General features: G+C 38.0%; 1 protein-coding gene across 1 annotated transcript in view; it reads right to left on the reverse strand.

Annotated features, from left to right (window-relative positions):
• Window positions 1–13,599, reverse strand: part of LOC134577074 (complement receptor type 2-like) — a 117,307-nt gene that overhangs the window by 36,541 nt on the left and 67,167 nt on the right. The window contains exons 19-20 of the mRNA XM_063435716.1: window positions 4,255–4,434; window positions 3,485–3,664 (exon numbers count right to left, since the gene is read on the reverse strand). Of these exons, the coding sequence (XP_063291786.1) occupies window positions 3,485–3,664; window positions 4,255–4,434 (360 nt within the window). The remainder of the gene's footprint in view (window positions 1–3,484; window positions 3,665–4,254; window positions 4,435–13,599) is intronic.

Genomic DNA, 13,599 nt, shown 5'->3' on the forward strand with positions numbered 1-13,599 from the left:
TGGAGGAGCCTGGTTGCCCGCCTGCTGCCTCTGGACTATGGACCGGCAGCTAAAGGGTTAATTTTACTGTGCAGAAGGATTTATTTCTCCCTTTCTGCACAGCAGTTCGGTAGATTTCATCTACCAAACAAACAGCCGTTCACCAACCTCCCCAGAGCCGTGGGAAGCCAGCCGGCGTTGTTAATTGGCCACCCAGAAGCTGGAGTGTGCTGCCAATTTACCTCCCTGAAGCTGCGGTTAATTGCCTGTTAACTGTGTGGCCGCTGTTACACTTAGCGGTCGCTAGGTGGCGCTGGTCTGGAGCTCCCCGGGCAGTCAGCACTTTTCTGCCCTGCTTTCATGCACCAAAATCGGACACTTTTCCGTGCAGGCACCGCTGAACCTCCAGCCCCTGGTTCTCATTCGTATGGATTTGGTGAATGCAGGGAAATTCGGTAGTTTGTTTTATGTGAACTGTAGTAACCCAGATAGCCTGCCATGGAGCCTGTTCGTATAATTAAAGACTTTGGCTCCATGGCAATTAAAATGTATTTGTGTGATCTGGGTGCCATTCACCTAATAATGTGCACCCAGACCTGAGCTATCTGGGGATATGTTACATGTCTGTGTTTTGTGTATAAAATGTGTCTGTATGTATTTTAAAGTGATAGTCTGTTTCTGTGTCACCATGTGCATAATGGAGTCTGGCCTTTGTCTTAGGAGATAATTGAATTACTTCATTAATTATCTCCAGGGCAGGGAGGAGGAAACCAAGATGCATGGTGGGAAAGTATTGTGGCTGTGTGTACGAAAATGATACATGTCTGTCTGCTGTTTCAGTCTTCCATCTGGTCCCCTAGGGGAGTGTCCACCAGGTGGGAGACCTGCATAAATACAGGGACAGGTAGCCCTGAATAAACAGACCACTGCTTGACCCTCAACACGGAGCCTTGTCTCGTTCTTGGGGGGATTCACTGTATGCTGTTGGAGATTGATTGCTAAGGAGTGTAAGCTGATGTCTGCTTTTCCTATTCGTCTGCTAGCAGCTATTTGTGAGGTTCCAGCTTGGAGTGCTATCTTACTCCCTGGTATGCAGTTCGGGAGTTTGATGCATTCACCTCTATCCAATTTGTGAGTTTTGATGTTCTGCAGTAGCTGTGCCTTTCTGTAAAAAGGGGATTATCGCCTAAACGGATTTTATTCCCTTTTATGCTGAAACGGTCCGTAACAACAGATTTTTAAAAAAAGTCTTAGATCTTTGAGTTCAGCTCATGAAAAATGGGGAAAGTGTTGAGTTTATAATTTTGTTCAGTGTACTAGCAGGTCCATTTAAAAAAATGGCATATCTTCCAACAACTAAATTATGAATTACTCCATCATCTCTGCCTACACCAAAGAGTACTGAGTATTATTTTGTGTGTGACGCACAGTAAACACAGCTACTGAGTACAAGTATTGATAATTAATTTGTGCACCTATCACCTATTGCCAATTAATCTTGAGTAAGTGCTGGGATAATTTAATCAGTACTGATATAAAATAAATAGCAATAATTTTTAAAATGTTATAAAACGTAATCTACCTCCTGAAATAATATGTAGTCCTTACCATTGCAATGAGGTTCTACTGAGCTCCAGTTTCCAGTTGCCGTACAGGATATTGTATATATTCCCACAAGTGTAGAGCCCTCATTACATGTATATTTCACAGAGTCCTGGTACATGTATTGTGTCTTTATGGGATCAAAGATTCCTTTAGAAACTGATTTTGGAACTGGACAGAGGACTAAAGAACGAAAATAAATATACGTAGAAAAGCAATCAGCACAAATTGGTTATCTTTATATTATAGCATTTTGCAAACTGCTGATGATCCGAATAGACTAAATTAAATGTGCATTTTTTTAGGTAATTTTTACTTTGTTATCCTTGCTTTTTATTTTTTTGGTTTGGTTAGAAAAACATTTTCCAGTATTTTTGCAGATACAGTGGTGAGCAACTAACTTAAACAGCATAGAAGTAGGGAACAGGGCCACTAAATGCAAATAAGACTCATTATTTCAGATCAGTTAGTATTTTAGAAAAACATTTGCTGTTTGCATTTGCATGACTGCCTGGCACAAAACTGTTTAACGTCTTCCAATTTCTAAGAAGTTGCTACTAAAAAACAAAGTCAGTCGCTCACAGCTCTCTATATTCCATGAGGGACACATTTACTCTAATTGACTAATTGATACCCCGTATAATCTCTCTGTTGAAAAGCAGAGAGGATGAAGTGTCATCATTCCATGTTTACTACTTTGAAGGCTTAATGTAAGGTTTCAAGCCTGTACTTAGAGTAAAACAATCAGAGGTACACCCAATGCTTGATATCTAGGAGAAGAGACACACACATGTTGTCTGTTAAAATTCTGGATTATTCTGCAGTCACGCAACTCTTTTATGCTATGTACATAAGAAATTGTGTACATGCAAAACGGCATGTCCATTCTTCAAGGCCATCTTTTCCTGAGAAACCAAACTTAATGAAATTTCGATTTCTCGTGAAATAGAAAGCCACCAGTTATTTATTTTTCCTTCACCTGGTACTAGTTGATACAAGTGCATAGATACATTATTATAGCTCTCTGAGTTACATTTTGTTCCATCACTTAACACCAGAAAAATTATTGCACTGAGCTATATATTTATGCTTCATCTGATACTGCTGTTCAAATGAGAAAATCTAGTTCATTTAAAAATAATATATATATAAATGTAAAATAAACCATTTTCTTGCGTTTGATGGTTATCATATACACTAATAAATCAAGACTTTTTGGGGATACAAAATATGGCTTATACAAGGCTAAAGTTCAGTCACAATTGGAAGTTAAACTTTACTGGCAGTTTCAACTAAAAATCTCAGTCTTTCTAAAAAAAATTATTAGAAAGTGACCAGTATTATCTCTGTGATTTTTGTTTTTTGGGGTGAGGGTCATACATTACTCTTGACCCCATTTTATGGAAAAGATCGATTTGGAGGACCATTTGGCAGGATCTTTGGGATCATTATAGACCTTTTTTTTTATTGCAGAACTCTTCATTAATTTGAGTTTCTCAGTAATTACCCAAGCCAGGTAGAGTTTTACCATATATTTAGAATGTGTTTAGGGATCTGGTAGATGAGTCTATCAATAGCTAATTAGACTATTTGACTTGGGTGAATGGATGAATAGCTGAAATTCAGACAAAAATGTGTTCCTCAGAAAAAGTATGTCCAAGTCTTTTAGTTATTACATCTTATAATTACTTTTTTTTTCCGAGGATGCATTTACAGATTACTATTTAATGTGCTGTACAACTACAATCAGTCGTACATACAAATTACTAATATTTCTAAAGCAAATGCACCTGTTGCAATTTAATCTGGAGTTACATTTAACAATAGAAATAAAAAATTAATGGACCGTGATTATAAAAATCTAAAACTAGATTTACCTCCTGAAGTATCAAGTAGTCCTTACCTTTGCACTTAGGTTCAGCTGAGCTCCAGGTTCCCGTTTCTGTGCAGGATATTGTATCTACTCCTACAAGTATAAAGCCTGGATCACATGTATATTTTACAGAGTCCTGGTATATGTATTGTGCCTTCTTCAGATCAAAGGTTCCATTAGAAACTACATTTGGAACTGGACAGACTTGCACTGAAGAACAAACAAAAATATATATTTGAAACATTAAGTGCAAACTGGTTTGTACAGCGAGGTAATTGGTCATTTGTATTTATCAATTTTGTCACACCTACAGTATGTAAGAAAATTTAAATTTTTGCTTTTATACTAATATTCTACAGCCTGTAAGAATTGTGTAAAGGATACTGCATATTGTCTATAGCTTTTAATTTAAAAAATATTTATATAAAGGATAAATAAATAAGTGAAAAACCAGAATTGTGTAAACTTACATAGTATAACTTTTTAGGATTGTCTGCAAAGTAATCTTTATACAAAATAGCTGTGTTTCAATACGTTTATATGCCAGCTATGTATCCTTTGCATTAAATAAATATTATACTTTTATTTTTTTAGTAAAAAAAAGTGCTCTGTAGTAAAGCGGTTAAGGATCTTATAGATTAGTCAATAAATAACTGTTTACCTTTTTGTGTAAATCACTTTATATTTGCTAAGTGACTACCAGTCCAAATAGAAAATGGATGGACAATATTTATCAAAATAGTTTTGCCAGCTCTAACTCAAAAAGCAAACTCTCTCTCTTGAAGTAGCAAACACCTTACCTTTGCACTGAGGTTCAGATGAGCTCCAGTTTCCAGTTGCCGTACAGGATATTGTAGCTACTCCCACAAGTATAAAGCCTGGATCACATGTATATTTCACAGAGTCCTGGTATATGTATTGTGCCTTCTTCAGATCAAAGGTTCCATTAGAAACTGATTTTGGAACTGGACAGACTTGCACTAAGGGCCAAACAAAAATATATATTTGAAAATATAAGTGCAGACTGGTTTGTATATATTTTCTAATATGTTGCAAGTAAAATGTGATCCCAGACATAAATTAAAGTATAGCATCATTTCAGATTTCATTGATCATATAGGGAATTTTCTTGTTACAATCATTGAATCCTTGTTTTTTATGTGTTGTATTTTTTTTAAACATGTTCAGAATGAAATTTGTTAATATGTTGTTGCCATAGTGGTGAAACACACCCCAAAGACAGTACATCAAACATTGTAAAAGTGGAAATTATGGCCAACTCTTGGTAAAAGTACAAAGGGTAGACATTATTGCAAATCACCGAGTAATGAAGAATGAGTCAAGACATGACTTTGCTTTGTCACACTGTGTTCTTTCTATTATGAATTGCTTTTATAATTATCTCCTCTACAATGCTAAAGTAAGGATCACAATTGTAGGATGAATCAACGACAAATTCTCTTAAATCCGATCGTTTGGCCAAATACATTATCAAATGATTCCACCCACATCCTCATCTAGAAACATTTCTTTTTTTCTTATTTTTTTTTTATCAGCATCACAAGTTTTTATTTCCATCTCTCTTTCAATGGAATGAGCAAATAGATAGAGGTCGATTGGAACATTATTTGCAAGTATCTTTGAGTCTTCAATTCTTTCTGTTTCTTTCTGCAGAGCAACTTGAGTTTCTCAAGAAGTAAAGAGCCGAGCAGGGATGTTTAACCCCTTGTGTTTAGACTCTGTATGTAATAGTGTAAGATAAAGGACACTGTATCACTGTATACTGGCTAAAATTTTACATTACAAATATTTTATTTCACAAATATTTTTATAAAGGATGAACAAATAAGTACGTAGCTCCTCCATTAGACCCCCGTCGACAGCACGCTACACACCAAAATGTGAATAGTGCCGTTTGTTTATTTATGAATTTGTTTTGTTTTTCACACGCTATGGGTAGTACCTATTGATTTGACTTTTGATTTCTTTTGTCATAGTTCAGAGCTAGCAGGTTTAGGTGGACACTAGCAGATCTCACTGCAGTGCTGAGGTAATTATCTTTGTGCATGCTTCATTTATATATTTTTTTGTGTTTTTTTGTTTTTGAGGGGCTGTTTAACTTGCTTCTTTACTAGTCAGTGATACCTTCATTTATTTACTTTTCCCTATGTATGTTTGCACTTTAACTGTGACAAGCAATTACTCTTGTCTATGGCTACATAAAATAGGTAGCATTTCCTGGGTAGAACTATGTGTCACCATTTTATTATAGTTGCATTTCCCTTCACAGGGTTTATGATGTAAATAGTGATTTTGGTGGATTTATATATATATATATTGGACCTGCTCAGGTGATTAATTTGCAACCCCTCTTCTATTTTTTTCATGCAAAGGAGCTGAATAAATTTATCCTCCTTTCTCCCTTCTCTAACTTGCCTGCTTCCTTTTCCCTACCAGCTAGGAGAGCGCTGTTTGGTAGTTTTGTTCCCACAAGGGGTACTGTTTGTGACTTTCTGAAATAGACCAACCGCATAACCTGAACTCATGGAACTGTTTCTGGGCTTCATGTGCAGTCGGTCAAACTAAGACCTCCATGAAACTCCCAAACCCCTGAGTGGGTGATTGTTGGATATGTTGGTCACCCAGATCAGGGCTATCAGGGGTTATAATATTTATGGAGATGTTATGTATTTTGGGGCGCTTTTGAAGTTTTGGGGAAAAATTAGTTTTTATGCCTGGAGATAATTATTACAGTATCTGACCCAATTATCTACCAGGCAGAGAGGAGGGATTATGTGTTTACTGTGGGAGTGTTATACTTTGTAAACCTAATGTGATTGGTGTATAACTTTGTATTGGAATCACCAACAAGGTCCATGTGGGAGTAACCCTTGCATGGGGACTTGCATAAGCCAGTGTGGCACCCATTAAAATCATTCATGTTACACCCTTCATCTAGTTTTGGCTGATGTTGGGGTGCCTGTCTACTTTACTGGGAGAATACACTTGGAAGACTGCCATTCATATGAAAAATAGTTTGAATCAACACCCGAACTGCGAGCTATATTCACTCAGGCTCAGGCAGTTTTGGAGGAAATAGGCAAATGGGTATCTACTATACCAGCGTTCGTTACAAATATTAATACACAATATATACAAAATTTTACATAGAACAACATGTAGGAAATATATAATCAACCATGACAGGTGCATTCTGTTTTGAGATATGTGGAGAGGGATCTCTTAAAGGACTTTAGGCTTGGGGAAGATTTGAAAGTGTGCGGGAGGTCGTTCCATAATTCTGGTGCTCTGTAGGAAAAGGAGGATCAGGCTGCTTTCTTTTTGTATTGAGGTAGACTAAATAGAGTGCTGGTACTGGATCGGAGGTTTTATGAGGTGGGAACTGCCGGGGGTAGCATTCTGCTTAAGTAAGGTGGGAGCTTCCCAGAAAAGCTTTTAAAAACATGGCTGGAAAGTTGAAGGGTGCGTCTGGATTCCAGCGACAGCCAGTTTAGTTCTTTTAGCATGTCACAATGGTGGGTCATGTAATTACATTGCACTTTAGCACGTGGACCTTATGTTCACTTATTGGTATTTGTTCATTGTTTTCTATAACCTTTTTTCATCATATTGCATTGCGACTGATGCACATAATATTGAATTCCATATATTATGCTTTTTATATATCCAGAGGTTTTTAATGAATACATTATTGATTGACAATGCTTTATACGAGTGTCTCTTATATTTTGATTACTATTGATACACATTCTGTGCTAGCTCAATACAATGCACTAATGTTTATAAGGTCTTGAAGAGTTATTTACTTTTTTGATTATGTATTGTATAGGTAATTATTGTATATTGTGGATTGCCTCTTTTTGTGCCTTGGTGAGAGACTGACGTTTTTTCCTTTCATCTCTCTTTTTTTCTTCTTTTATTATTTCTTATTAATTTTTTATCTTTATTTTTCATTATTTTTTATTTTTTATTATATTTTTTATTTTTTTATATTGTACATTGTATTATTTATTATTTATCTTTTATTTTTATTTTATTTTTTATTATATTTTTTTCTTATATCATTATCTTTATTATTTTATTTTTATATTTTATATTTACTCTCTTTTTCTTATTTTTATATTTTTTCTTATTTTATTTTCTTTTTCTGTTATTATTTTTATTTTATCTTATTTCATCTCATTTATTTATATTTTTTCTATTTTTCTCTTTCATATTTTTCTCTTTTCTTTTCTTTTCTTTTTCTCTTTCATTTCTTCTTTTTTCTTTTTCCTTTTCTTTTTTTGTTATTTTCCTTTTTGATATTGATTAATGATAAGCCTTATTTGGCTTATCATTCAACTCAACATTTATTCTATGATCATGTTTTTCTTTATGCGCATGTGTGCGCTTTCATGTAGTTCTTGGTGAAGTCGTTCATATGTTGTAGATCTGGGGGAAGCCTTTTGTGTCTTGTTGCTTACGGGCGGTGTTCCGTGGGGCTGCCGCGTATGTACGCGAATATGTTGTTCGTGCGCGTGTGCTGCGGCTCTATGGGATGCCGTTCGTGTGCTGAGGCATACGAATGGGTAGTTACCTTTATTGACTGATAATCCGTTCGAGCGCATGTCTGTCCGTGTGTTTGGATGCACAAACGGACATTCGATTTGGATCTCCTATGGATCCGTAGAAGGGGCGGTCCCTTTGCCGTCCAGAAGCCCCTCTGCGTGTCAACAAACTGGAAATTATCCTTCTGCGCTCTGACAAGCCTTTATACTTTGGAACCTTTTTATTTTTTATACTTTATTTATTTCTTAACTTTTATTCTTTTGTTTTCTCTTTTTTTGTCTCTCCTCCCTTTGGCACATAGGGGTAAGTTATGGATTACCTATATGGTAGATCTATAGAAATATTATGCTTGTTTTGCACTGTTTTGTACTTATTAATTTGTGTTAATTTATGTTAATGACTCTCACTTACGTGAATTATTTATTGATTTCTTTTTGCATCTTTTGCTATATATGCACTTATGCTTGGTCTGTGGTGATAGCTTGACAAAGACCTTTGTGAAGGTCGAAATGTTGCTACTTTCCTTGTTCCATTAAAATCTGCCTGCGGTTTTAACACTTGATTGCCTGGATATTTCTTTTTTGGCTTTACGTGTTGGGATTGCTGGTCCTGTTCTGGAGCACTGGTGGTTGCTGGGATTGAGTGCGGTTCCTACAACAATCTTTGCAATGTAATTACATTGTGGCACAAAGCAGCAGAATGAGTTATACAATGTATTGAGTTTATTAAGGTGGGTTTGCGGTGCAGGTGCATATACTACATCCCCATAATCAATGATTGGCATCAGCATTTGCTGTACAATATTTTACTTTACTCTAGGGCTTAGGCAGAATTTGTTTACGTAAAGGGCACCTAGTTTTGGATAAAGCTTAGATTACGTTTTTCTATGTGGAGGACAAAAGATAGATTGGAGTCTAACATCAGCCTGTTTGTTCCTCCCTATCAATGAGATATAGATACATAGATAACATCTTTTGTGGTATATTTAGACTTACTCCTGATCACTTACAGGGTTCCCAGCATCTATCTTGAGGGCCTTCTCTTGACATAATAATTAGAACATTATTAACAACTAGTCATTCTATGTGTAATTTTACTTTAGTTGGGTAATAAAAGTTAGGGTCTCCTTCCCCCTATTTAATACTGTTCTCTTTTCTCTGGCATTCTTCTGACTTGAGGTCCCTGAGTTTTGTTTTATGAGAAAGCAGCTATTACCTTTGCACTGAGGTCCAGCTGAGCTCCAGGTTCCCGTTGCTGTGCAGGATATTGAAGGTACCCCCACAAGTGAAAAACCTGGATTACATGTGAAGGTCACAGAGTCCTGGTATATGTATTGTGCCTTTATGGGACCGGAGCTTCCATTAGAAATGGAATTTGGACCTGGGCAGACTTGCACTAAAAAACAAAAATAAATATATATTTCAAAGGAATCAGTACAAATTGGTTATCTTCATTAACAATGTGCAAACAGTTGATAATCAAATAGATTAAATTAAACTTGCATATTTTTTTAAAGGACTTTTTTATTCTGTTAGTCTTGCTTTTTATTTTTGATTTGATAACAATAGCTACTTCCAGTAGTACTGGACAGATTTACACTGAGTAAACATCAGGTGTTGAATTCATTATTACAAATGGAAAGGAATACTTAAAAAAAAAAACAACGATGTTTTAGCCCAAGAAACATAATCCAGTCCTTACTTTTCCACACTCCTGTTTCTATGCAGACTATCAAATCTACGTCAACGAGTATGTAAATATATTTTATTTTTAATCAGTTTAAACTGGTTTGTATATAATTTTGCAAGTAATAGGTGATCCCAAACATAATTGAAAATACAGGATAATTTCAGGTTTCTTTGATTTCATAGAGAATTCTCAGATTGTTATCCTTTTTTTTACATGTTTAGAATAGCAGTTATTGATATGTTGTTGCTATGCCGGAGTAATATTCCCAAACAGACTATATCAAACATTATACAAGTGAAACATTTGGCCAACTCTCCATAAAAGTACAACGATTATATTTTATTCCAAACTACCTAGCAACAAAGACATTATTGACATGTTATTAGAACAGTAATAGTGCAATATGTCAATGATAAAATAACATACATAAACTGTATAAAAGGTAAATAGGAAGACTGATTTACAATTTGCAGAGCTACTAAGAGCTCTGCCGTATAGCGCTTGGACAGCACAATCCTCGTCTTTTGATATATGGATGGTGGTATAGTATGGTGTCCAATTCTCTGCAATCGCTTATGTAGGGAAAATAAAAGGTAGAATGGTATAGTATGTACAGACTGTTAAAAATAAAATAAAATATATAAAAGCAGATAGTCTGTCTCTTACTTAACGCGTTTTGCCCAATCTGGGGCTATAATGAAGAAGCCCCAGATTGGGCGACAAGCGTTAAGTAAGAGACAGACTATCTGCTTTTATATATTTTATTTTTATGTATAAATAAAGTTCCAGTTTTTTTACATTTTGAAGCCTGCTTACTTCCTGGTACATTTTGAAGCCTGCTTACTTCCTACATCCTTTGGTGGGGATCATACCACTATAAGCTCCCAGTCCCAGAGAAAGGCATTGCTCTGGAAATTGTAAGAAGGATACCTTTTTTTTTTTAATACATTTTTAATAATCTGTACATACTATACCATTGTATTCTACCTGTTACTCTCCCTACATATGAGATTGCGGAGAATTTGACACCATACTATACCACCATCCATAAAACCCAAGACGGGGAATGTACTGTCCAAGCGCTATACGGCAGAGCTCTTAGTAGCTCTGCAAATTGTGAGTTAGTCTTTTTATACAGTTTATTTATGTTATTTTATCATTGACATATTGCACTATTATTGTTCTGTATTTTTTCCCTTGAGGGTTATATACAACGTCATTGGATTACCTGTATGTATGTATATACTATTACAATATTTTATCTACCTTTAATACTTCTTTGGCATGGTTTACCACTCTGTTTTTTACATTTCTGGTCACTGTTAGCAGGTGTTGGGAATTCCTGCTGGTTCACTGCTGCCTTGTACTCTGATATTTTAGTAAGCGCCTATAGTTTATAGTTTTCGATTAACATTTTATTGGCTGCTCTTTGTTTTCTATATTATGAATCGTTTTGTTAGTTTAAAATACCTCCTCTACAATGATAAAGTAAGGGTCGCAATTGGAAACTAATTCTCCTGAACAAACCCAATCCTTTGTGCAATTATATTAATAAATCACTCAATCATCATCTTTATCTACAATCTTTTTTTTCAGCATCATATATGGTTCTTCGTCTCACTTTTAATGCAATGTAATAAGAGATAGGGGTCTCTTTGGAAGACTCTTTGCCAGGATCTTTGAGTTCCCCGTTCTTTCTATTTCATATGTAGAGTCTTTAGTAATGTAATTTGGTTTCTCTAGAACTGAAGACCGAATCAGAAAATTCATATATAATATGTGTTTAAGAATATTATAGATGGGGGCGGAGCCAACAGCCGAAGCGAACAGACGCATGCAAGCACAGCTCCGCTGAAACAAGCCTAAAAAAGCGATATTTTCACCCTAAAAGCCCCATCATCAACCCCAACTACGATATCGCAGGATGGGGAAGAAAACTAAACATCAGGGAACCGTAAAACCAGCTGGGGCCCGCGATATCGGAGACCTTCTCCTCCGTCCCGCAAAGGCCTCAAGCCTCACCGCACCAAAACAATATGGCGACGCGACCTCGGCCTCCTCCGAGGAACAAGCTATGGACGAGCTGGATGAATTCCCGAGCTCTGGGGGCTTACACCAGGCCTCCTCCGACGAGGACAACGAGTTACCCTCCACGAAGGGGGACATTAAAGCCCTTCTCCGCAACCTCCGTACGCTTTTTGCCGCAGACGTGGCCGCTCTGCGTGAGGAAATTCAATCGGTGGAGGGGAGAGTCAAGACCGTAGAGGGACACTCCGAAGGCCTAACAGCCCGATGCACACAGCTAGAAGCCCAAAATACTGAGCTGCAACGCGCCCAGTCACATCTTGCCGGCCGCCTCGACGCGATAGAGGACAGGCACAGGAGCAGAAATGTTAAAATCCGGGGAATCCCGGAGACAGTGACCCCGAATGACCTACCGCAATACGCCGGAAGACTGCTTGTCGCCCTACTCACATCACCCCAAGCAACTCTAGCCGTGATCGACGGGATCTACCGCATCCCGAGGGCTGCAAAAACCCCGGCGGACACCCCAAGGGACGTCATACTACAGCTACAGACACGGGCAGCTCAACAAACTCTCATGACGGCTGTGAGAGGAAAACCTACCATTCTTTTTGAAAGCTCTACCCTGTCCTTCTACCGGGATCTGTCTCGGCCCACGGTGCTCTGGAGAAGCCACTTCAAGCCCCTCACTTCCGCGCTCCGACAACACTCCATCCCATATAGATGGACATTTCCCAGAAACCTGGTCATCTCCCATGGAGGAGCCACAACCCGCTTGACGGAAGCAGCAGAGATGGATTCGGTGATGTTAGCTCTAGGATTGACTGCACACCCAGCGCCAACTACCCAAGCCACGAGACAGCGGCACCATCACGTATGGGACATGACAAAAGTGCGCACATTCCAGCCGATTGGGACCCCCGCTTCACCTTCTACCGCGTTCAAGGCGCAGAGGGTTAGCCGCCAACCGATGGGCACCTGAGCCATGGAGGGGCACACAGAAGAACAGGCTACCAGAACTGTCGGACTATACTGCTGAGTCTACATTTTATTTTTGCTACAATTTTTTATTTTTTTTTTATTAAGATATGCTATGTTGCTTGTGTAAACAGCCCAGTTACAGCGTGTTACCTTACTCCCAACTCCCCTGAGCCTTAGCTTTCTGCCTTGGTAACAACCGATAACAGACAGGAATAGGCCCCACCACTTTATTACCACTTTATTACCTTCCGCCGGCAGCTCCTTAACTTTCTGCGGGCAGCGAACTCAGCGTAACCCGGCACACTAAATCCCCGAATATTGGCCACCTAGAGATACCACGTGGGTGACAGTGAATTCATGGGTCTAGCCGCCAGTCACAGATAGTAAGCGTTACCCCCACAATTAGCAAACATACGCAACCCTACACTGGCCACACCACCTGGGCATCCTGATAGGCAAACCACTTAAAACAGAAATATGGCAATACAAGCTTTCCCACCTCGCCAAATGCCCCATTCTCACACCAAGCTCACACCCTCAACTCGGGATATGCACCGACGGCGAATTGGCAGACTAGGGGGTACCGATGAGGGTAGCTTACCCCCTATGATCCAGGACCACATGCTCTGCGACACAATTATGTCCAACACAGAGAGACACCACCCAGACCCTCATTGACACAGTGAGTTCAACCTAACAAGGCTATCTAGGGCACACACAAAAGACATCATGGTTCCCACACCTTTAGGACCGAAGCATTACTGAACTACTTATGTTTATAAGCTACTTATGATTTACTTTACTTTACAATATACGTTATACTTCACAATGCTTAGTTTGAAAGCGCATGGACACACTTTTTTTTTTTTTTGAATAAGCTA

The sequence above is a fragment of the Pelobates fuscus genome, chromosome 11 (genome assembly GCF_036172605.1).
Source record: "Pelobates fuscus isolate aPelFus1 chromosome 11, aPelFus1.pri, whole genome shotgun sequence".
Taxonomy (NCBI): Eukaryota; Metazoa; Chordata; class Amphibia; order Anura; family Pelobatidae; genus Pelobates; species Pelobates fuscus.